The sequence below is a fragment of the Sturnira hondurensis genome, unplaced genomic scaffold (genome assembly GCF_014824575.4).
Source record: "Sturnira hondurensis isolate 20B ecotype Veracruz unplaced genomic scaffold, ASM1482457v3 Scaffold0014099, whole genome shotgun sequence".
NCBI classification, from domain to species: Eukaryota; Metazoa; Chordata; class Mammalia; order Chiroptera; family Phyllostomidae; genus Sturnira; species Sturnira hondurensis.
The window spans coordinates 1,628,978-1,652,642 of record NW_028086730.1 but is presented as its reverse complement, the minus strand read 5'-3'; the positions used below and the strand labels follow the sequence as shown (position 1 = coordinate 1,652,642).

Sequence of the window (23,665 nt, the reverse complement as noted above, 5' to 3'; positions counted from 1 at the left end):
GGCAGACTGGAGCCCGCCAGGTGCGACCCACGTTCACGAGGCGGCCCCCTGGCCGGAAGCGAGTTCCACAGGGTTGAAGATTTGGTGACTGGGGGGCAGGGAAGCCTGAGCGGTTGGAAGTCGATGCAGGGGATCCTGGAAAGGGAGGACCCCCAGATCTGCACGTGAACCCCTTTCAGGGCCTTGACTGACTTCTGAACCGCCTGTGCAGGAGGAGGGTCCGAGGGTCTTAGGGGAGCACAGCGGCTGACGGCTCGAAGAGCCGAGGGCAGATTTCGGCAGCGCCCCCCCGGGGCAGGCAGCCCACCCAGTCCCGCTGTATCCGAGGAGCTTGGCAAACGCTGGGTCTTCTGCCCGCGCGCGGTCCAGGCGGGCTCCAGAAGGCAGCCCCATCCCAGGACCAAACCAACAGCCGTTCCCACCCCTGACTCTAAGGCCTCGCCTCCCCAGGACAGGGTGTTTTACTGCGATTCCATTCCCTGCTAGAAAAGCTCAACCCTCTTCAGAGGACGATAACAGAATCCAGGGTTGCTACAAGGTATCAAAGATGATGGTTGATGGTAGAATAAAAAATTACTAGATATGCAAAGAGACAAGAAAAGGTGGCCTGTCATCCCAGGACACCGGGACCCCGGGAGCCGGCCCGAGGAAAACCCGGCCGTGGGCTCGGGTGGACAGGAACCTGCAATAACTAGGACTCACGTTGATAAGCGCCTGATGTGCGCTGGGCCTGGAGTTGTGCGATAGACAGACAGGTGTGCGAGCCCCTCTGAGACCCGTGTCTTCCGTGGGGGTGCAGGCTGCATTGTCGGGTGGGCTCGTGCCGTCCAGGGTGGCTGTGGGCACGCGGTCTCCTCTCCGTGGTGGGAGCCCAAGCAGAGCCCCTGCCTAACTCTGGGGGGCGCCTCCTCCACCTTGTTGGGCCCCCCGGTGTAGGGGGACTGGTCAGGCAGCCCACAACAGGCTCAGGGGGCCCGGGAGCCCCGTGGGTCAGGGAGAGGTGCTGGGCTATGTAGGTGGGGTGTGGGGGGTCCCCCTCCCCAGTGTCTGGTAACAGACTCAGTGCATTCTGGGTCATAGAGCCGCGCCCAGGCGTCCCTGCCCTCGGGGACCCTCCGTGAGAGGGTCTCACAGCCTGGCGGCCTGCTGCTGGGCAGGTGAGGACTCTGGGTCCCACCCTGAGTGAGAGTCTTGCCCAGCCCCATCTCAGGTGCTGTCCTTTGGTAACAAGCTGGAAAAGGGCGCCGTCGGGGGCGGATTCAGCGGAAGGGGCGGGCAGCCAGCGCCCAGCGCCTGAGGCTGGAGGGACCTCGGGTTCTCATCGGGGTTGTCTGCGCATCGGGCACCTGTGCGGAGCCTCCAGGCGGCCGGCCATTCCCTGGGAGTTCTGGCGGTCAGTCTCGGGAGTCGGGCTGGAGCTGAGGGACAGGAAACATGTCGGGTTCGCTCTCCAGACGCAGGCCGGGGTGCCCGGTTCGTGCACGCCGCCCCCACAGCCATCCGGCAGCTGCCTGACCTGCTGAGCCCCGGGGCCGAGGCCCGGACGGACCAGTCCTGAGACTGTGGCCCGGAGAACCTGAGTTCAGGGGACGTGCCACCGAGCCAGGGGAGGGGTGTCCTGTGGCTGGCCCTGTGGGCTGAGGGGGGGTCTGTTGAGCAGTCAGGGTGGGCATGCTGAGCCTCAGTTTCCCCTGTGGGAGGCCCAGGGGCCCCACTGTCCTGGTTCTCAGAAGGGCCACCGCAGGGGTGCCTTGAGCGGTCCTAAGCCACACCTCCTGTCCAGAACGGTGTGCCAGACCCCCAGCCACTCTGGAGTAGGGAGCAGCTGGCACAGACTGAGGCTGCTCGGAGTGAGGAGGGAGAGGGCAGTGCTTGGGGTCTGGGATCCTTCTAGAATGTGCCCTGGGGCCCTAACCCTATTTGTGGTCAGCCCCAGTTCCCTCCTCCAAGGCCCCTCTCCCTACGCCCAGCTCCGACCTTGGCCTCGGAGCTAAAGTCCAGTCACTGTGTCAGGAACCTGGTGACAAACACCTTGGGGTTCCGAAGCTCCCACCTCGGTGCCCTGGCCCCAATCCTCCCCGGGCCTCCCTGGGTCCCGCAGAGGGATGCTCCCCGGTGGGGCCCTGTCGACGGAACACTCCACACGCGGCAGACGCCCACGGCTCTGCTCACAGATAACCCCGCATTGTTGCCGGGACGCCTTTTTATATCCCTTGTTATTTATAAAGCATGATTCATTGAGTAGTTACTGGGGGATGGAGGGACAGCACCTACTAATATCGAAATGGTAGCGGCCTGAAGCCACACGGAAGGAAGGGCAGCAGGTGGGCTGTGGGCAGGGGCTCTGGCTCTCTTGCTTTCTTCCCGGGGGTCTGGTTTTCAGCTCCGTAAGATGAAGAGCCGGGTGTGGCTGGCGGAACACTGAGACCCACAGGAGTTTCGCTGCTGCTGGTCAGGCCCCCAGGGCCCCCGTCTGGCAGAAGCTGGAGCCTCCGGGGGGAGTCCTGCTCAGCCCTCCCCCGCTCACCCTTGGCCGGCCCTGCCCCTCACCCTTGTCTGCTGGCCCCTTCTCCACCCGCAGCAGGAGGCGGGCCCTGAGTCAACCCCCAGGCCCTGGAAAAGGGAAGGAAAACGCTGCCCACTGGGGATTCCAGGGTCCCCGAGACACTCGTGCCTGAGCCCCAGCTTCGGCGTGCTTCTGGCCGGGGTCTCAGCGGCAGCAGGATCCCACTGTCTCACTGATGCAGGAAGGAAGGTCCTGGAGGATTGGGGAGGTTCACGGCACACAGGGGCCCGGAGAGCCCAGCCTGGGGTCCGGGTGGCCAGCCTGGTGCCCTGCCACCTGCAGCTGCTCCATGCAGCTGGCACTGCCCTGCCGGGAGGACCAGCTGGACTGCGTGGGCTCTGTGGGCCAGGCAGGTCCCTGGGTGGAAGAGCCGGAGGTGGCAGTAATGGGGTAGGGAAGTGAGGTGGCTTCAGGCCTCAGGTGGCAGTGCTGTGGCTTAAGGACAGCATGAGCCACCCCTGGGGTGGCCGGCCCATCTGAGAGCCAAGGGACTGAGGCCCCTGGACCTCCCACAGGGGACACTGAGGCTCAGCATGCCCACCCAAAGTGCCCATCCTGACTGCTCAGCGGACTCCCTCTCAGCCCCCAGGGCCAGCCACGGGACACCCTTCCCCTAGCTCGGAGGCACGTGCCCTGAACTCGGGTTCTCCAGGCCACTGTCTCAGGACTGAGTCAGGGCCCAGCCCCGGGGCTCCATGAGGGCACAGGCACATGCTCCAGAGCTTTAGGGAGCACCTCAAATTTACAGGGTAATGGGGGGCGGGCACTGACCCTGCCTTCAAGGAGCTGGAAGGCTCCTGGTACCAGGCAATGCCCCGAAGCCAGACTGGGGCCATGAGGACTCTGGGAAGGGGCCTCTCCAATGACTGGGTCAGCCAGGGGGACTTCCTGGAGGAGGCAACACTGGAAAAGACAATGTAAATGCATTTGAGGGACCAGGAGGGCTTACAGTAGACGTGAGGTCAGGGCCGGATAGGGAGATGGCCTTGCCACCGATCACAGATTTTTTTGAGTTAAACGTGTGTGTTGGGTGGTTGCTGACAGCCCCGAAGGCCATGCACCTTTCTAGACCGGAGGACCTCATGGGCGGCACCCTTCAGTGCCCACTGGATGCCCGAGGACCCTGAGGCACGGAGAGATGTGGTCACTTTCCCGGGGCCCCGGGCTGGCGCTGCCAGGCTGGGACTGGACCCGGAGGGTGAGCACGCCACCCTGGTGTGCTTCAAACACAGCTCAGGTGCCCCCACTTCACAGATGGGGAGACGGAGGACTGGGGCACCTGGCCGGCCCCCCACCGCCGCCGGGGGCCACAGCCAGGGCAGGTGGGCGTGTGGCGGCCACGTGCCAGGCGATGTTCTGAGACCCCATGTGCGCAGGCGCCCACGGCGCCCGGGCCCTCCTGAGGTCCCTCTCTGACACCTGGCGCTTCCTCCTTGCCAGGACTCAGAGAGTCTTGAAATTGTTCTGATGTGCAAAGAGCCTTTTTTTGTACAAGAGATGAAATTATTTTCAGCCTGTTGTCAGGCAGTTGTCAAAAGATGCGGCGAATGAAGCGCGGGGAGGGGGAGGGTGTGGGGAGGGCGGAGCAGAGCGCCTGTGGTTCCATGGGCTGCAGGGGCGACCCGTAGGGGGGGCCCGGGGCTGGGGAGGCAGGCTGCCGCAGACATGTTTTATTCTCATCACTTATTTATGCGTTTGTTCTTCGGTGTTTGCTCTCAAGGGGCCAGCAGTGGGGCTGGGCCTGGGCCAGGCGGCTGAGAAGAGGGGGTGTGGTGTGGGGCTGACCCTCCTCCTCCCTGACCAGTGTCTGATGCCGGGCCTCCATCACATCTTTCCTCTTGCTTTTCGTCCTCTCGCCCAGCCCCNGTGTGGGGAGGGCGGAGCAGAGCGCCCGTGGTTCCATGGGCTGCAGGGGCGACCCGTAGGGGGGGCCCGGGGCTGGGGAGGCAGGCTGCCGCAGACATGTTTTATTCTCATCACTTATTTATGCGTTTGTTCTTCGGTGTTTGCTCTCAAGGGGCCAGCAGTGGGGCTGGGCCTGGGCCTGGGCCAGGCGGCTGAGAAGAGGGGGTGTGGTGTGGGGCTGACCCTCTTCCTCCCTGACCAGTGTCTGATGCCGGGCCTCCATCACATCTTTCCTCTTGCTTTTCGTCCTCTCGCCCAGCCCCCCGACGCAGCAGGTGCCGAGTGTCCTTTGGGATGGGGGCGGGCGGGAGATGTAGGTGAGCGAGCTGGCGGGTGGCTGTCCCACTCTGCATCCGAGTCCCTCTCCCTGCTGCCCGCCCCCTGCCCCCGCCGCGCCCCCGCCACACCCCCGCCTCGTCCAGACCCAGAAGTCCCGCCACCCCCTCGTCTGGAGTGAAGTCCAAGCTCATCCACACTCGGTGCACGGGAGTGTGGCTGGCACGGTTCCTGGCGTCGCGTCCACCCTCCTTGAAGGGCCCTGTGGAGGAACAGGGCGTGTCCGAGAGCTGGGAGGCTCCGCTGTTTCCGGCACCTGGGCCTCGGGCACCTCTGAACCCGTGGCTGGGGGCCCATCACACCCCCACGGCCTTGCCGCCCGCCAGTCTTGGGAGCTCACGGGACAGCTGGAGAATGTTGGAGCTGTCCGAGACCCATCCTGGGCGGAGGACACAGGGAAGGGATGTCAGGGAGCCGGGAGGGCAAGGGTCTTCAGTGTCATCTTCCCCATCTGATCTCACTGTGGGGTCTCACCTCTGTCCTGCTAATCTCCTCGTCTTCGGGGTGGAGCCGGCGTTAGCTGCTTCCCAGGGCTCTGCTGCTCGGTGGGGGAGGGGAGAGACCACGGCCAACCCATGTCTGTCCACCTCTGCTGCCCACTTGCCAAAGCCACTCGGGTCCCGTACTCCTGTGTGTCCGTGGTTTGATAGTGAAGGGCTCAGAGTCCGTCTGGGCTTGCGACGCCGCGCCTTTCCTTTGGACAGGCCTGTGGCAGGTGCAGGCACAGTGTCCGTGCTCAGGGAAGGGGCCTGGCCCGGGTGGGCCCGGAGCACCTCCTCAGCCTTTGTCTGACAGTGAGGACTGCCGCACACAGGTGGTGAGCTCCCCGTCGCTGGAAGTATTCAAGGAGAGCAGGCCTGCAAGGGGTGAGGAAGCCTTCGGTGGGCGTGGCAGGTAGGGCTGGGAGTGGCCCGCCTCCAGTGACCTGGCTTCTGTGGGCACACAGTAGGCCCGCTCATGAGTCCACCAGGGCTACTGCTCCCAATTTTTGAAGTTTTCATTCAGATTCCTAGAGGCGTGGATTGGAAAAGTTGTCACTTATTGAGAGAGGCGAAGGTGTCTAGGATAGGTCGTTGGGTGTTTCCTGGGTTCCTCCAATCCCACTATGCCCACGGTCCGGTCTCATTCCCTACCCTGCGCTGTCTAAGTGGAGAACCAGGGATCCCTTCTGTCCTGCTCACTGCTGGGACCCCAGGGCCCACACAGCACCCGCTGTCCACAGACGCGATGGGGTGTGGGATGGGGGGCCAAGCCTTCCCCTCTGCCCCACCTGGCTCCTGGCTACTGGGCCTCCTCTCGGAAAGGCCCCGTGTTTCCGACTCTGCTCCGACCTGGGTGCTGTTTGGGAAACTGGCGCTGTTCCCCGGGGATTTTCAGTGATGCCCTGTGAAGCTGCTTCCCCCCACACCTCCCACTCAGGGGCAGCCACTGGCCCAGTTACAATGGGGGGACCCCAGTGCCCTTTGGTGAGGTCCCCGCCCCAGTCTACCCTGACCACATTCACACTCCACTCCCCGGCCCCAGCTCCTCCCGCCACGGCAAAGGCCGGAGTGGTAGAGCGGAGCCCGGCCAGGGAGCTCGGCCAGGCAGGAGCCGCCACCATCTGGGAGCGCGTCCATCACACACAGATGGAGGCAGGGTTGAGCATCGCCGAGCCTCCCACACCCCCAGAGGGTTCCCTGAGCTTTGGCGTGTTCTTGGGGCTCACGTGGCCAAGCCCCCACTTCTGGGGGTGCTCCCTGGGCCCACCTGCACCGTGGCACCCGGTCCCAGCCCGGCAGGCACGGCCATGGCGCCATCCTGCGGACCCTGCCGACTCTGCCCAGGAAAGCAGCTCCAATGTCCATCCCCTCCGGTACAGCAGCTCTGTCCTTGCTGGTGACACTCCCCGCCTGTGAGGGAGATGCTTCTCGGCCTGGTCCCAAATGCGCAGGGACACTGGCCTCTGCCAGCATCACCTCTGTCCCCAAGGACATGACGTGTGCGGGGCTAGTCGTGGGGTCTGGGATCACAAGCGCACCAGCAGCAGAATCGTTGTCCAGGGCGCATCTTAGAACTGCCCGGGGCTCCGGTCTGGGGTGTGGTTGGTGGGTGAGGAAGTCACCGGGGCCGAGTGCTCACCGGGGCCAGCCCTGTCATTTGGGGCGGGTGGCAGTGAAAGGGACGGCATTTAAAGGTGCAGTTCATACACGGTGCCTGACACGCCTCCCCGGTGGGCTTCCTCCTCCCTGGCCTGAGACGCTCCCGGCAGTGTCTCGCCAGCCCGGGCCTCCGGTCACGCCTCAACACCATTCTTGTCATCACAAGCCTGTCGCCCATACGGACCTCGGCTGGCATCTTCCCATTGCTTTTTGCCCTTCATCTTGCCTCGTCTCCGTCTCCCTCTCTCTCCCTCTTTAATTTGGGAAGCAGCTCTCTTAGCAACGGGGAAGCTGCACACTTAATTACAGCCCAGCAGCAGACACAGCGGGCGGCAGAGCCGGGGCCCCGGCGCCCCGGTTCAGTGTTCGGGAAGTGACCTGTCCACCTGGCGGGAGCACCGGCGTCCGGGCCTCCCGTGTGTGTTTCGCACAAAGAACTTTTTCACGGTCCCCTCTCCTCGTCTCTCCTGCAGTCTGTTGGGTGGACACGCTAAAGAATTAAGTGACTCAAAGATGCTCTTTGTGTTGGCCGCCTGGAATCAGGGCCAGCCGTCCTGGTAATTGTTTCATCGCCCTTCGCAAAGTGGCGGGGGGCGGGGGGGGGTCCAATTCCTCCGGGGTAACCACCACGGCGGGGTGGAGCAGAGGAGGAATGGGTGCCGGGGCCTGCTGCCTTTCCACAGAAATCTGGGTCACGGGCAGACATTCCGAACGCCGGCGAGGGCTGCCCGGGGAGCGCGGGTCCAGTGCGAGGCTTTGGGAACGGGGCGTTTCAGCTTCCTGACCTGCTCGCTGCGTCGGCAAGCCGGCAAGCCAGCAGCCTTGAAGGAAACTTGTCTTTTTCTTTCCAAAGAAACCTGGGAAAGCACTGTGCGTTCTCTTTAGCCCCGGGCGCATTGGAGCAGGAGTGGCCCGAGCTCTCCGGTTTCCTGGGAGCTCCCGCCCTGGCTGCCAGATGCCTCCGGTGCTTCCCGGAGCCCCGCCGGAGGACGCTCGGCTCCCGCCCGCCCCTCCCCGTGCCCGCTCCGATCACAAAAGCGAAGGAGCGCTGCTCACATGACGGGCTCGGGGAGAGGCCGAGGGGCTTGAGCGCGGCCCCAGTCTGCGCGCGCGGTCAGCTCCCAGCTGACAGGCAGACTATGGGGTGGGCTTGGTCGCCCGCACGCCGGGTCTGGCATGCCCAGGGAGGCTCGGAGGCGCGCCGTGCCCAGAGGCCCGCTGCCGCGCCCCGGGTCCACGCCACTCCCGCACCGAGGGGCTGGGCAACTCGGCGCTCACTTCCCCCATCTGAGAGGGTTATATAATGAGCGGCGGGCTGCTGCCGAAGTCAAGGGGAAAATGAAGTCTTTGTTGAATGCCTTCACCAAGAAGGAAGGTAAGGCAGAGCTGTGGGGAGCGCGGTGCACGGGGACAGCGGGTTCTCCGGGGCGGGAGGAGGGAGGGGGGCCGGTTCCTCCGAAAATTGCTGGTTGTTCATCTCAGCATGCGGGGAACAGTCGCCCCCGGCAGTGCCCCGGCTTTGTTGTAGTTGCCTGGCATTGTACCCACTTGAAGGTGCTGCTGGGTTTTATTTTTGTCCCCGGGTCTCCAGTCCCTTGCAGAGCTGCCCGCGGGCACGTTAGGAACTAAGCGTGAGGGCAGCGGGGGAAGTTCGGGCTCCGTCTGTCCAGTAGCTGTGGGCTCAGGCTACGTACCAGGGGGTCAGGGCAGGTTGCTGGCCCCAGTGGCCGGGCGGGCAGTGTCCTCCGGACACTCCCCCACTGCCCCGGGCTGTCCCGGGTCCCAGTGGCACGGGGCAGGTGGGAAGTGCCTCCGGGCGGACTTTCGAGGCGCACACGCCTCGTGTCAGACCCCGTGTGGCTTCCCCCGTGGACAGAATGTATGAACGAGTGCATGTAAGATGGCAAAGGAAACACCCGCCCACCTCCAGTTAGTTTGCAGATTGCCTGAAAGGAGGAAGCGGTTGGGTGGAATATTAATCACTTTCAGGCAGGAAAAGAGTTATTTTTAACCCTTCTCGCATGGGCACATAGGAATCCTCGGAAGGCTCCCGGCAGCCTGTCGGACGGAGGGAGTGCTCCGCGTGGCGAAGGCTTAGGACGATGTTAACTTCAGGGGAATCAGGCAGGTGCCTCCCGGCGCAAGCCACCAACTAGCGCGAGAAAAAAATCCCCGTTCGATTGCGTAGGGAGCTAATTCGAGGTGAATCTTGGTAGTCGAGCGGGGCAGTTTGGATCGGGATGCTCACCTGCGGGATTCCACCGAGTGACTCGCTTGGTGCCCAGGGCAGAGGGGTGGGGGAGTGTCTCCACAGTCCCCTCCCCCCGCCCCATCTTCAGCGGTCACCCCGGGTGTGTCCCCGCCACTCCGTGAGCGCCACGCGGAGGCCCCCGCCAGGCTGTTTCTTGGGGATTTGCACACAGACAGCCTCCATCTGTGCTGGTTCCTTGTGCTATCAGCGCGATTCACACTCGGGTTCCAGGCTCTGGCACCCACGGGCAGCGTGGATCTTCGCCAGGGCGTGCGGTGTTGGGCTCTCTCTGTATCTGTCCTGCCCTCCCATGGATGCGCCTGCCCTTCCGGGTCCGTCTTAGCCATGGGCAGGACGCCCCCACAGCCCGGCCCTCTCTGTGCAGGGCATTGAAATCCTTCCCCGCTGCCCTGGTCAGAAAGGAGACCTGTGTTGCCCGGGAAGCTGGGTGGCTTGGCGCTGCGGAGCGCAGGCGTTTCCCCGTCCGGGAGCGTCTCCTGGAGCTGGGTGTCCCCTCCCCACGGTTAGCATGAGTCCTGGCCTCTCCCAGGCTGGGGATGGTGAAGAGATTTGGGAAGCTGGGGACTCTGGGAATGCATTCTGCCCGATGTGTCTGCTGGAGTCGTCAGCACCCGCCATGACCTCGTTTGCAGCCAGCAATCTCTGAGTGACGGACGCTCGCGCCCTCGCTGAGATCGCACAGTCATCAGTGCTTGGTGAGGTCTGTCAGTCCCCAGCCCTGTGTCAGGCGGGTCTCAGGTCGACAGAAAGCACCCACTAGGTGCACTTTTCAGCCCAAACGGTGGGCGCTGGGCCATCCCAAGTCTTCCTGGCCTCCGTCTGCTCCAAGAGAGCGGCACCCGCCTGGTCCTCCCCTGTGATAAGCAAAACAAACTTCTTCCCACCAGGAGATTCCCTCGTAGGCGGGCCAGGACCTGGCCAACTGCCCCCGGAGGACCCACCGGCCTGTCTGTCCCTGTCCCTGTCCCTCAAGGCCAGGCTGGCCTCTGCGTCCTCATGCTGTGGGGAGTTGGGAGCAGGTGCGGTCCCTGTTGGGGAGCCCTGGCTGCAGCCGGGCAGAAGGGCTTCTTGGAGGAGGTGGTGGGAGGGAGAAAGCACTGCTGCCTGGTGGGAAGGCTGCGGCCCCCACGCATCACTCCCCAAGTCTCAGCGGCCTCGCCGACCCAGAATGTGGATTCCCAGAGCGTGTCCCCAGGAAGCCCCATGCCACCCCTGTTCGGCTTCCCCCGGCCACCCTGTCTCTGCATGACCAGGACTGCCCTGTGTCCCAGGCAGGTGGCAAGGGCTGCGCGGGGTCATAGGTGTCTCTGTGGGGCTCTGCCAGGCCACCCCTGTGCCCTGTGGTAGGTCCCAGCACCACTCTTTCTCCCGTGAGCTCTGGCGTCCAGTGTGAGAGTGGGCTGGTAGCAGGACCGAGGTTGCATGTGGGCTCTGGGAAGAGTGCCATGGTCCTTAGTACCTGTGGAGCGTCCTTGGCATCCTGTGACCTGGGTGGCCAGGAAGTGGTCGCCAGGGACTCTGTGCTGTCCTCCTGGAGAGGCCAAGATTTCTATGTCCGGCCCTTGGGAGGGCAGCCCAGACCTCCGAGTGCAGTGGTGTGGCTGTGGGAACGCTGCCCGGGCATCAAGTGCTCCAGAAGCTGCGCCCTTGGTGGCCCAGGTCACGGGCGTCTCACTCGCCCCTCAGCCTGGACAGCTGCTTCCCTGTAGACGCTTCCTCTGGATGGGGCCCTTTCGGTCTCCCCTCCTGCCCTGGAGGCAACCCCAGGGGCGTTGGGGCCGGCCCTTGCCAGCCCTCCTGTCCCTGGGGACCGAGTTCCTAGTCTGAGCCCCTGGGCAGGGAAGGTCTGGTTTCCGGTCTAGAACTTAGTAAGAAGCCAGGGGAGGCGTGCCCCCCTACCTGTCTCTCCTGCTGGGTCCCAGGTTGATGGTAGAGAAAGGAGTGACCTTGGGGGTGAAGCCGACTGATCCCACTCAGTAGCTCTGAGGGCCGTGTCAGGGACCTGGGGCCACAGACGGCAGCTTAAACCACAGACACTCACTTCTCACTGTCCTGGGGGCTGGAGTCCGAGACCCAGGACTCACAGGGCTGGGCCCCCAGGCCTCTTCCTGGCATGCGGACCACCGTCCCCTCCCTGTGTCCCCACACGGTGGTCCCTCTGTGTGTGTCTGCGTCTGAATTTCCCTTCACAGTGGACGAGGGCCTGGCCTGGTGACCTTTGATGTCAGTAGCCCAAGACCCTGTCTCCACACACAGTCACATCCTGAGGTCCCAGGGGTCAGGACTCCAACACGGGATGGTCAGGGGCGGGTGCCTGGGCCACGTTTGGCGAGGGGGGCAGTGGCTGCCTGGGTGTGTGTACCACGCTGTGGACGGGCGCCGGCCCGGATGGAAGTCGGACCCCACGTCCCTTCCATCTCCAGTGTTAGCTTGAGCCTCAGTCTCCGCCCGCCTGTGCTTCTGCTCCGGGCGAGTTCTGCACCCAGCCGGGTCCTGCGGGAGCCTCAGCACAGAACTCATGGCGCCCCTGCCCTCGGCTCTGCTTGGCTTGGATTGCCTGTGTCCCCGCCGATGCCGGCGTCACTCCCTGCGCTCACTGCCTCTCCCGTTCTCCCCGACGCAGTGCCCTTCCGCGAGGCCCCGGCCTACTCCAACCGCAGACGGCGGGCCCCCAACACGCTGGCCGCCCCCCGGGTCCTGCTGCGCTCCAACAGCGACAACAACCTCAACTCCAGCGCGCCCGACTGGGCTGTCTGCTCCGCCGCCACCGCCGCCGCCCACCGCAGCCTCTCGCCCCAGCTGCTGCAGCAGACGCCCAGCCCGGCCGAAGGGGCCCTCAGGACCATCGGCAGCTACATCCCCGGGCCCCGCAGCCGGTCCCCGTCGCTCAACAGGCTGGGCGGCGCCGGCGAGGATGGCAAGAGGCCGCAGCAGGCCTGGCACGTGGGGTAAGGAGCGGCCAGGCAGGGTGGGACTGGCGTGGAGTCAGGGCAGCTTCTGTGGGGACCAGCAAGAGGAAGACCCTCGTGCACCACGCTGCTGGTTCTTGGACTCAGGGTTCGCCCAGGGGCTGAGCACAGGGCCTGCCTCTTTCCATCCTGCGTGTGAGAACCCTTTAAAACGGGAGTCCTGCCAACTGCCCTGGCTCAGGCTGTCTCCAGAGAGACATCCCAGTGAAGGCCCAGGGGCACCTGAGCCCTCGATGACCCCTCGGGGCAGGTGTGGGAGGCCGGGGCTTCCTGGTGGGGGCAGGGAGGGGGCCTCTGGGCCGTATTTCCTGTCCTTTGACATTGGCTACTGGGTCCTAAAGGAGATTTGTGAGCCCAAAGACAGCTAAGAGCTCTTCAGATGCCTGTTTGCACACCTGCGCCCATTTGCATTGCAGGTGCACCTCACCTGGCGCAGGTGAGCAAACCGGGGCTCGGCAGGGCCAAATCAGGCCCAGGACCACAAACTCCGGCAGCCACAGTGACGGCCCTGCTGGCCCCTCTGTGCCAGTCTCTGGGGTGGCCCCCAGTGGCCGGAACCCAGTCTTGTCCCTTTCACAGATGAGGTCAGCCTGGAGCCAGCCGGGGTGACCCCCACCCCCGGACTATGCCCCGGATTCCTGTGTGCATGTTGGTGGCTTAGAAGGGTTTCTCCCCAGGAATGCTGTCCTCCCCCTGGGTGTCCCGCATGGCCTTGGGCCTGAGTTTTCCCGGCTGGCACAGCGTTTTAGGTGATGGTAGAATGCCCGCTCTGGCCTGGCACTCGGTGCCTGCCCCCAGTTTCCCACCTGCCTCTCACGTTTCCTCCCTGGTCTCCGAAAGGCACTGGGCTCTCCAGCCCCTGCCTGTGACAACCCCTGCAGCTGAGAAGGGGGGTGTGGGGAGGGCCCCAGCAGGGAGCCCGCGGGGGCAGGGGACGGGGGGCCCAGTGCCTCACACGTTGGGGGCAGGGCTGACTACTGTGACCTTGAATGTGCGTGGAAGCCATCTCTTGCCCCTCCATGGGGCTGAGAGCCGACCCTCTCAACGCTGGCCGCGCCCCCCCTGCAAGCCCACATCAGGGCTCTCTCAGCCCCTCCTGCCTGGGGCTCGTTCACTGATGGGAGAGACCCACTTAGTTCCTGGCTCTGGTCTAGATTCTCACTCGCAGTTGCCCCGAGGGAGGAGTCCCAGGAACTGAGAGCAGTTTAAAGCGAAATTGCAGGCTTCCCCCGAGGCAGGGGACTCCACTTCGCACTGTGCGCCAGAGTTATGACTATAATTTTAAGGAGAGTGCGTCCCTTCCTCCAGCGTGAAGTCTAATAAGATACGGAAGGCAGGGCGGCCGGGGACACACAAAGGCTGCGGCGGAGATACTGAGAGGAGAGAATGGCCCCCGGACACCTGCCAGGGGCCTGTCGAATAGTCCCCAGTTCCATGTGCATTTGTGTGTGCACGTGTGTGCGTGTGGGTGTCTTTGTATCTGAGTGCATTTCTGTGTGCACACTTGTGTGTGTGTATGCCCTATGTGCACGTTTCTGAGTGCTGCATGCACACGTGTGTGTGTACTTGTGTGTGCATTTGTGATGTGTGCGGGTGGGTGTGCATGGTGTGCACATGTATGCATGCATTGTGTGTGTGTGCCGCTCGACTGTTCTGTGCCTCAGTTTCCTTGTATGTACAATAGAGCCGATGGCTTGGTGGTGAGGACTCTGTTCAATTCATTGCCTGTCCTGGGCCGGGAGCCCGTGTCCAGCTCACAGGAAGGCCCTCAGCCGTGTTTGGTGTCCTCATTGTCACGAGCACCAGGGACCCTGTAGAAGGGCCTTCTGACCACCGAGGGGCCCCAGTTCAGCTCAGGGACAGAATGAGAAAGTCACGCCTGTGGGGTCGAGGGTAGCACCCTGTGACTCCCCACCCTCAACCTCATCTGCTCCTTTCTCCGCTGTTACCCGTAGGGAAGGCTGGCCACCCAGCGCCCTCTCCCAGGCAGACCCCTTTGCCCCAGCGCTGACCTGAGGACCCAGAATCCTTGGCTGGATATATGAGGGCCCAGCAGTGTAGCCAGAACCAAGCTCTCAGGTGCAGACTTGGAGGGGAGGAACTGAAGCTGCCCAAGCCCCACCCACTGACCATTGTCCTTCCCACCGGGGCTCTGTGGGTGTTCAGGGCCACCCTCCGCCGTGGGGCCTGATCCGGGTCAGATGGGCAGCTGACCTGAGTGCAAGGCAAAAGAGAGAAGCCCGCCCAGAGCCTTTGGGAACCGAGGTACCTATTGAACCTTCTTTGCACCCTGCCCCCACCCCCCACCAAAGGCTCTGCACACACTTACCTGGACGTGCCCTCTAGTGGTGCCAACTGGCATGGCTGGCCCATGTCCCTGAGAACTGGCTGGGACTGGGTATGGCTGCATCCACCTGCCCCATCACCCACCACCGAGTGTGGAGAGGAGTGGGGTCCTCCCAAGGCCCCTCCCAGCCTCCCAGGGGGTGCCTGCTCTCTCCAGGTTCAGAACAGCTCTTGATGTACTTTTGCAAAATCGGGGCAGCTGGCCCCTTCGCATCGAGCAAGCCCGTCTTGGGTGCAGCTGGTAGGTGGGAATGCTCATGCTGCTGAGTTCATGCAGACTTCAGGTACACCTGTGGCTCGCTGGGCTAGCCCGGGCTCAGGGCGCATGAGTCAGGTTCCAGCTTCCATGGGGACAGGAGGCTCCCTGGAGGAGGAGACCCCCAGGCAGAGAGAGGGGCTAGCTGGGCATCACGGAGCGTCTGAGCCCAGTGGGGCTGGAGCAGACAGCGGGCATGCGCGAGGCAGGAGACCCACTCGGAACTGTCCCCCATCACAGGGGCTCATGGCACTCTGCCCGTTTTTCCAGAAGGGGTGTGCAGGGCAAGGTAGATTCCCACTACCCCAGAACCTTCCAGAACCCGTTTCTGCCTCTAAGCCAGGGTGGTCTTGGGCTTGCAGATGCGTAGAGAGAAACCCCAGTAGTCTGTGGTCGCGGTGGAGAGTAGGGGGGCTGACGGGACAGTGGGGTGCTTGGTGGGGTGCATGCGGTTCTCAGATCCTGGCCCACTCACTGTGCTCCCTGGAAGCCCCTGTGCCCCATACACAGTGGGTGCCCTGGCCAGTGTCTCCTGCACCCAGCTATGGGACAGCTTGATGACTGTCTGCCCCCATTGTGCATCTTTGGGACCTAAAGGGGAGGGTGGGGAGTGTGGGATGCTGCCACCAGGACATCAGAGGTGCAGTGACACCCAGGAGCCCAGGGCGGCGTGCCAGCTGAGGACACCCCCACTCCTCCCCGGCCCCAGGGCACAGGAAGGTGACCCTGACAGCAGTTGTGACAGGGGCTGGGTTCTTAATGCTTAAGACACAGCTGTCAGCAGATGGTCAGGACTTGGAACATTCGTGTTGGATGTGCCACCCTTTGCCAGAGCCCAAGCCGGCATCTCTCAGCCTTCCTCCTGCCCCCTGTGCGGCTGGGAGCCTGGGAGACACCCGACTTCGCACAGGTCCCCAGTCCTGGCGATTCTGCTCCCTGAGCATTCTCCTGTCACTGCACACCAGCCCTGCCCACAGGGGCTCCAGTCCAGCCGTCACACTGAGACTGGGGTCCCTGCAGTCACACCCCTGGTCTCTGGGGTGTCAGTCTGGCCCCAAACATCCCTGAGGAGACGTTTCTGCAGCCGACAGCCTTTCCCCGACCCACCCCGTCCTCTGGGCCCATCAGACGTAAAGGAGAGGGTCTTCCAACCTGTCCCTCTGCCCCTGAGGCCCAAGCTTGTCTCCTGTCCACCGGTGTCTGCAGACCTGCAAACACCTACCCAGTGAATGGACGGATGGGTGGGTGGGTGGACTGGGAATGAGAGACGGAGTCCGTTAACCTCGCACCTGGCCCCATCTGGATCCGGGAGCTCCGACGCATCTGCTCTCAGCTCGGTGTAGCCGGGAGCAGGCTGGCTACAGGTCCACCTCGGAGCCTCCTCTGTCTTGGGCGGTGACCCCTTCTCCCCTCCCCCCAACCCCGCAGGCCCACTTTCCCGCCGGGAGCCACCAAGGACCTGCTCTCCGCCGTCGAGTACCCGGGGCCCAAGCGGAAGCTGTACAGCGCGGTGCCTGGGAGGCTCTTCGTCGTCGTCAAGCCGTACCAACCCCAGGTCGACGGCGAGATCCCCCTCCACCGAGGTGACAGGGTCAAAGGTCAGTTGCACACATGCCCTCTGCTTCTGGGGCAAGGTCATCCCCAGGCCCCTGTGGAAAATACGGAGCTGGAGGTAGATGGGGAACAGAGGACGCCTGCCAGACGTTCCCTGGGGACGCAGCTCCCGTGTCTCAGCCGCCTGTTAGGGAGGGCGGCACCTGTGTGCAGTGGGGTCCCATCACGGAGGGTGCAGGGGAGGGACAGACCAGGGCGTCGTGGCAGCGCTCCTTCCACCAGGAACCCCGAGGGCCTCACGAGGAAGCGCATTGGCACAGGCCCTGGCAGGGTCGGTCCGGGCGCGTCTTGCTGGGAGTCCGGGTTCCCGGGGCGGCAGGGGGCCAGAGGCGGTTTCTGAACAGGAAGATCAGGAGCATCAGGCCCTCGCGAGGGGCGGGCCAGGGGGAGGCTGGCAGTGGCTGTAGCCAAAGCCCGTGGTGCTGAAGGCCGTGGGAGGGGCCCGTGTGGGCTGCAGGCCACGTGAGAGCCACTGCACTCACCGGCAGAGCAAGAAGGGGCACGGGGCAGCCGTGCCCCCGCCCCACCGTCGAGGGTCGGCGTCAGGAGATGGCCAGGCTCCGATCCTGCTGGCCCCTCGGTCTCTGTCTGGACCCGAGCCAGTCGTGACCTCAGCTCTCCCCCGCCCCTCCTCGAACCTGGTGCTAACCAGGCCGGCTTCCTCCGCAGGCGAACCAGTGTCCGGAGGCAGGTGGAGCCCAGTCCCCTCTCGGCTCCTTGGGCTGCGCACTGGCCCGGCCATCTGCGAGCATCAGGGCGCCCCTGGGGGCCTGTGTCTCCTTCACCTGGGTTGTCTCTGTCGATCTGAGTTCAAGCTCATTCACTCGTCCCCGGAAAGGTCCCTTGAGCAGTTACGCCCCTCTTGTGAATTTTTTAATTGCAGAAATCACACGTCTAAGCCCTAGCGTTTCCGCGTGTGTTTTTTAATCATTTCTTTTTATTTGCCGAGGCTCCTTATTGCCCCACCGAGGGTTTTCGCTCCCCAGCAGCACGTGCTGTCGTACGGCAGCGTGGGTCGGATGATCGTCCCTTTATACACCCTGTGCCTCTCAGGCCCTCCCAGGCCTCCCCGGGGCCGCTTGCTCCGGGATGGGCTCTCTCCTCCCAGGGCTCGGCGTCCGGTGATGTCCGTGTGGGCGAGCACTGCAGTCGTGCAGATTCTGGCTTCTGATGGTTCTCCTTATTTCACTGCGGCCAGTTGCTCCAGTGGGGCTCCGGGCTGGCTCAGGTCTCAAACTCGGTGCCTGTTCTGCACACGTTTCCTGGGTTCGGTTGGAGATGTTGGGGGACTGCGTTTCCTGGCCCTCTCTCTGGCTCTTTCCCTGGGGTGTGGGGCTACCACCCTTGCCTCTCCACATCTGACTCATCTGTCTGGTCCACCAGGCCACTGAGGCTGCCGGCCTTGCCCCTGGGTCCCTCCCCAGGCCTGCTGTGTGGACATGACTTTGTTCAGGCCTGAGCTGAGGACAGGGTTTGGGAGGAGGACGGCAGGTGTGTGCCCAGGGCCTAGCCCGCAGTGGTCCCTCCGGTCCGGGTCCACTGGGAGGTCGTGGGGCACAGTCTGGGCAGCTGGGCAGCGTGGGGCATTCCCGGGCCAGCGTGGAGATTCCGGGGAAGTGCTTCGAGTGGATGTGATTGTCTGGGTCCACCGGAAGGTTGCTCGTCTGTTTCTTTTATGTCATTTCCTTGAGTATCAGACAAAGATGCACAAAACCGATGTTTTCTGTTCAGCTGAACTTCGAAAGGCGTGGATCTGGTTGCTCTTTGTCTGGCCTTTGAGATGGACACGAGGGGCGGGCGGAAGCACCCTCAGTGGAGGTGCTGGTCCAGACGGGGGGGGGGCACGCCGGTTCCTGGCGCAGGCCCCCCACCCCACGCCCCGCTCTCCAAGCGGGTGCGGCTCAGCCACGCTGACACTGGGTGAGGTTAGAAACACTTTGCTCTCTGGTGGGCACTTACTGAGGCCCTTCGGTGTGCCCGGTGCGCCGCCCAGCGGGGAAGGCCAGCTGTGCGGGCAGGCGCTGTGCCTGCGTCCGCACTGTGCAGAGCCACCCCCCAACCGCCGCCCGCTCTGAGGACAAACCTGCCACCCCTTGCCTGCGGGGACGGCAAAGCCCTACCCCTCACCAGGACCCGCCTGATCGATGTTCCCTTCCCGACGACGCCAGCGGGCTGAAGGGCCAAGTGCGCCTTCCACGCGCCCTTTGCTCCAGTCCAGCCCGCACACGCTCGCCACACAGCCGCCATGGCTTCCCTGTCTCCTGCCGTGAACATGGTGTCCTCAGACTGAAAGGTCCTGGGGACGCCGACACTTGGGTCCCTCCCCAGCTTGGGGGGGGCCAGACACCACCTCATCCTCCTGCTCCCCTTTGGGGTGGCCTGCCCCCTCCCCCAGTCACCACTGTCTCGTGTCAGTGGGACAGAGTGGCCGCGTGAGCTGCAAAGATGTCCATATTTTGACCCTGCGGCCTGCCAGGCAGAGGAGACCCGGGGACTGCGGTGCTGACACCCTCAGTACTGTCCTCTGCAAGGGACGCTGCCTGGTCCCCTCTTCCACGGCTGAAGGAAGCATGGTCGGTGGCAGAGGGATCAGAGCCTGGCCAATGACATGTTGGCCTCACTGCCCTCGCCAGCGCCCCTACTCCTGCTAGCCCCAGGCCCTCCTGCCCCGCCCCCCACTAACACCGCCCTATTCCCTTGTCTCTAGTTCTGAGCATCGGCGAAGGGGGCTTCTGGGAAGGCAGCGCCCGCGGCCACATTGGGTGGTTCCCGGCCGAGTGCGTGGAGGAGGTCCAATGCCGGCCCAAGGACAGCCAGGCAGGTAAGGTGGCCTCGCTGAGGCCCGGGCGGCGGCGGGCCCGAGGTGCGTGCGGGGGCAAGCGGCTGGTGCCTTGGTCCAGGATCAGGCTGGGTTTCGGAGCCAGGACGTCTGCAGTGGGTCGATTTGATTCGGTTGTCCAAACCGGAAACTAGTGCAGGGCGGCGTGGAAGCTTTTAGGGCTGCTCGGACATGTTCCAGAAAAGGTGGGTTGCACGGTCCAGCCATCAGAAAAAAAGGCCCTTTGGGTGATGAAATGCTCAAGGTCTCCTCACTGGTTTCGTATACAGGCGGCTCCGAGCCATGGGGGGCTTCGCCCAGGCCCTTCCGGGGAACTGCGCCCTGCAGTGTCCCCGTGAAAACCGCTCAGGGTGGTCGGTGTTCGTGCAGCAAGGCCGGCCCCAGGCCCTGGAAGTCGCTGTAGAGCCTTGCGGAAGACCACGTTAACGCTGGTTACCCAGAGGTTGAGCCCACTGGTAGTGAGCATAACCAGAAGAGTCGAGGAAAGCAGAGCCTGGTTCACGCGTCCCTCCGCTGGCTTCGGGTGGTGCCCCAGCTCGGGCCACGCGTGGGGAGTGGCCAGGCTCGCCATGGGCCCGTGGCGCTGCTGCATCCCCCTGTGCAGGCACCGGCTCCCCGGCTGGCTCCCTGTGACGGCTTCCACAGGGGCTCTGAGTGGATTCTTCACCAGGAGTGACGTGCTGTGATGTGACGGGAAGGGCCATGCCTTCACGGGAGCGGGGACGGGGAAGTCATACGCGTTCTCCACTCTGTGCAGGAGGGACAGGTGCACCCCCATGACAATAGCTCACCTCTTTGCAGACCTCAGCTGACGTCACGGGGTCATGCTGCAGGAAACGGCCCGTTAGCCACCTGCATACCCCTCCCCGTGCTCCTCCGGTCCCAGCTCCTGGAGGACAGGGACCAGGCCTCTCAGTCCTCTGTGTCCTGCACAGAGTGGACAGCGTGCGCATCCACAGGCCCACTGTGTTTGTGGAGAGGGGGCCACAGGGCCACCCTGTCTAGCTGTGTGCACGCGGTGGGGCGACGTCCGCGGCTGCCACAGGTGAGCCCGCAGCCTCAGTGCCTTCACGCCGTCGGCGTTTCCTTCCCGCCTGGTACCGCGCAGGGCAGTTCCCCCGGTCAGCATACGAGCTGCTGCGCTCAGTGCTGGGACTCGGGTCCAGGCCGCGCCACCCTCGGGGCCTCGGCAGCCTTTGCCGCCGGCTGGCAGGCGCAGGGCAGTTCCCATGGTCCAGGGCCGGTCTCCCGACCTGGATGCCACAGGTGCGTCCCGAGTGGCAGGTGTCCGGGGGCGACTTCTCGTGGTCGGGCTCCTCACTCCATAACTCGTGACCGACCTCTGCCTTTGCTGTGTCTGCTTCCCCGCCTGCTGCGTGGATGGACAATTCAGTTCGGTGCTCAAGTGATTTTGTGTTTTTGTTTGTTTGAACATACAGAAACACAACGAACATACAGAAACATTCATGCCCCATAAATGTGTCCCTTAGCGAGTGGTTGTAAAGAGCCCCCCACCCCCAGCTGGTTGTAACCAGCCCCCCTAAGTCCCCGAGTGCCCTCCTCCCATCCTGATCACCATCCCCTCCTAACCTGCTGTGTCCCCCGAACCGGGCGGTTTGATTTTGCCTGTTGGAACCCCTTGTAAGTGGCATCGTGTGTGTCGGACTCTTCCCTGGTCTCTCACCCATGAGTGTATCTGGGACTTGGGCGGGGCTCCGGGTCATCCTTTAGGGGGTGTGCCCTCTGTCCCTCGGTCATCTTGGCCTGGGGTTGTTGTGGCAGTGTTCCGGGGTCCTCGCTCTTCTCCTAGTGGGAATGTGGGTGCTCTGCGGTTGCCCAGCCCCCAGAAGTGACCTGAGGTCATGGCAGGAGTCTCCTCTGCTTTTCGGGAGTTGCAGGCCCAGGATTGGAATCTGGGTCACCAGACCCCAGGGACCTCTGGGTCTGGAGTCCTCAGGCAGGGACCCAGCGCAGACACTGCCCAGAGAAGGTGAGCTCCAGGGGGTGACAGTTGGACCTTAGTTCACAGAAACCTGATCCAAACCCCTGGCCCAGGGCCTCTCCATGCTCCACCCCAGCTCAGGGGCTGTCCTGGTCATTGTCATTCTTATCTTGGGAGGTGACAAGACCTCCAGGCTCCCTACAGCACTGCCAGCCCCCAAAAGGGAACTGATTAGCTTATATAATTAAAGAGGCCAGATTATTGGCTTCAGGTATAGCTGGATCCAGGTGCACCAACCATGTCCCCAGGGAGCTTTCTCTCCATCTCCAGGTGCTGATCCCCCCATGACAGCTGTATTCTCTGGCCAACTCACTTCTCAGGGTGGTCCTGCAGCTGGGCTCTTAGTGTCCGAGGTCAAGTGCAGCAGAGAGAGAGCGGCTCTTTCCTGCCTGCTTATAGCAAACGCCCAGGATAGGCCCTGACCAGTTGCCTCGAGTCATGCCCAGACCCACCCAGAGCCAGTTGCTGGGGCTAAGAATGAGTGTGCTTAGGAAGTGTGGCTGTCCAGGTACAGGTGCGGGGGCACGGCCTGCCTAGGACAGCGGGGTGCCACAGCCTACTGGGGAAAGGGGACAGTGACTGCGGATGTCCCTTCAGCAGGGAGGCCAGCAGAGAAGGCCTGCTTTCGTCCGGCCTGGAGCCCTCCCCTAGGAGGCAGAGGAGGTGGGGGGCCATCAGCCCTGTTTCTGGGCGGCTCTGGGCGGCACCTTCGGGTCAGGGGCTCACCAAGTCCCGGCACTGAACGGAAGTCCCATTAGTCACAGTGGGTACAAACCTCTATAAGACGTCACCAGAGGCGTGGTTGGTTCCAAAATAGCCTGTTTTTCTGTTATCTTTAGGACATTTAAAAATACCGGCCAGTGATGCTGTGAGCACAGTTGCGATGGGAAATATTAATAAGCAGCCAAAGGGCCGGCCTCCGAAGGAGCGACTGGCTGTCCCCTAACAAAGGACGCCTTGTCCTGGCCGTGACGGATGGTGCTTTTGTCCCACCCCTGGGGCAGAAACCCACCCCTCTGGCCCCCCTTCCTTCTTCTGCGCCGTTTTGTTAAAAGACGCTCGGAGCCTCGCCGCCTGGGCGCCTGCCCTTGTCCCTGAGCAGCTGCTCTGTGTTTTAGATGCTGCTTTCCACGCTCGGGCTCACCCCCAAACTAGTTCCATGGGGTCTGTCTGCCACTTCTGGGTCCCTCGGGAGGATCCAGTCCTTGGTGATGCTCTGGGACCCAGGCCCTTCCTGCCTGCCCCTCCCCGTGGTGGGGGAGGGGATGGTCATCCTCGGTCACCATAGCAACCTGGGATGCTAGGGCAGGGCCTGCCCTGCTTCCCCACGGACCCTCCTGCCTCTACAGAATGTGTGGCTCCGTCGGAAAATCACCCTGCACCGCTGACACTCCAGGCCCTGGGTTCTGCGCCGAGGGGATGCCCAGGGTCAGACTCAGGGGGGTGGGGGAGCTCTCACTCCCGCACCGGGCAGTGGCCATGGACAGCAGAGAGTGTCACGGTCGTCTGCCAGGGCCCCATGGCAAATGTGACAGCCTGTGGAGCAAACAACACAGCCCGGGAGGCTGCGGGTCCCAGGTCCGGGGTGGGCAGCAACGCTTCCTGGGAAGGCCTCTCTTCCTGGCCTGTGTGAGCCACGGGCTCCTGCCCTGGGGGGCGGCAGCGGCAAGATGGGTCTGCCGCAGGGCCCCTGGGGCGGGTGCATGCATCGTGGAAGGCTGCTGGAGCAAGCTGGCTCTCAGACACACTCACCGGAGGGACGCTGGCTGTCCGGCTCTTGTCACCCGACATGCTACCTCTGCACGTACGAGTTTTTGTTTGAACGCCCATTTTCAGTTTGGGGGCAAACACCTGCAAGGGGAGATGCTGCGTCACCTGGGCACTCGCTGTGTAGCCTGTGAAGGCCCTGCCTGCCTGTTTCCCTGGTGGCCGCACGGTCTGATGCTCCCCTGGCTGTGCAGGGGGTCCCACCCTCCCCACATCGTCCCCTCCTCGTGGGTGGAGGTGTTGCAAGCTCACTGCAGTGCAGTCTGCATTTCCCTGGTGACCTTTCCACGTGCTCGCTGGCTATTTGCGTGTCTTCTTCGGAGCGGCGTTGACTTTGTAAATCGCCATGTCGTGGCGCACGTCGTGTCTGGCCCTGTAGTGAATCGGGCTAATGCAGAAAGGTAAAAAGAGGAAAATAAAACCAGTCCGGGGGGTCTTCTGAGTCACCGGGGGCCACAGAGACCTTTAAGCAACCTGCAGAGCACCCGATGGGGACCAATGGGCTCTCGAAGGCCCCGCCCCAAGCAGGTCAGCAGACGCCTCGGAGAGAAGGTTGCCCAGGGGCCATCCTGAGCTGGGTGTGCACTGCCGGCTTTCTGTGGGCGGGCACAGGCCTGGGCTGACTCAGTTTCCCAGAAGGGCCCCGAGGAGA

At 63.5% G+C, this 23,665-nt stretch overlaps 1 protein-coding gene across 6 annotated transcripts in view; it reads left to right on the top strand.

The window, feature by feature from the left end:
* The window catches only part of SHANK2 (SH3 and multiple ankyrin repeat domains 2), a 285,739-nt gene that overhangs the window by 89,758 nt on the left and 172,316 nt on the right, over window positions 1-23,665 (top strand). For all 6 annotated transcript variants that reach the window (XM_037062593.1, XM_037062592.1, XM_037062594.1 and 3 more), the window contains 3 exons: window positions 11,844-12,168; window positions 16,220-16,389; window positions 19,113-19,226. In XM_037062593.1, the coding sequence (XP_036918488.1) occupies window positions 11,844-12,168; window positions 16,220-16,389; window positions 19,113-19,226 (609 nt within the window). The remainder of the gene's footprint in view (window positions 1-11,843; window positions 12,169-16,219; window positions 16,390-19,112; window positions 19,227-23,665) is intronic.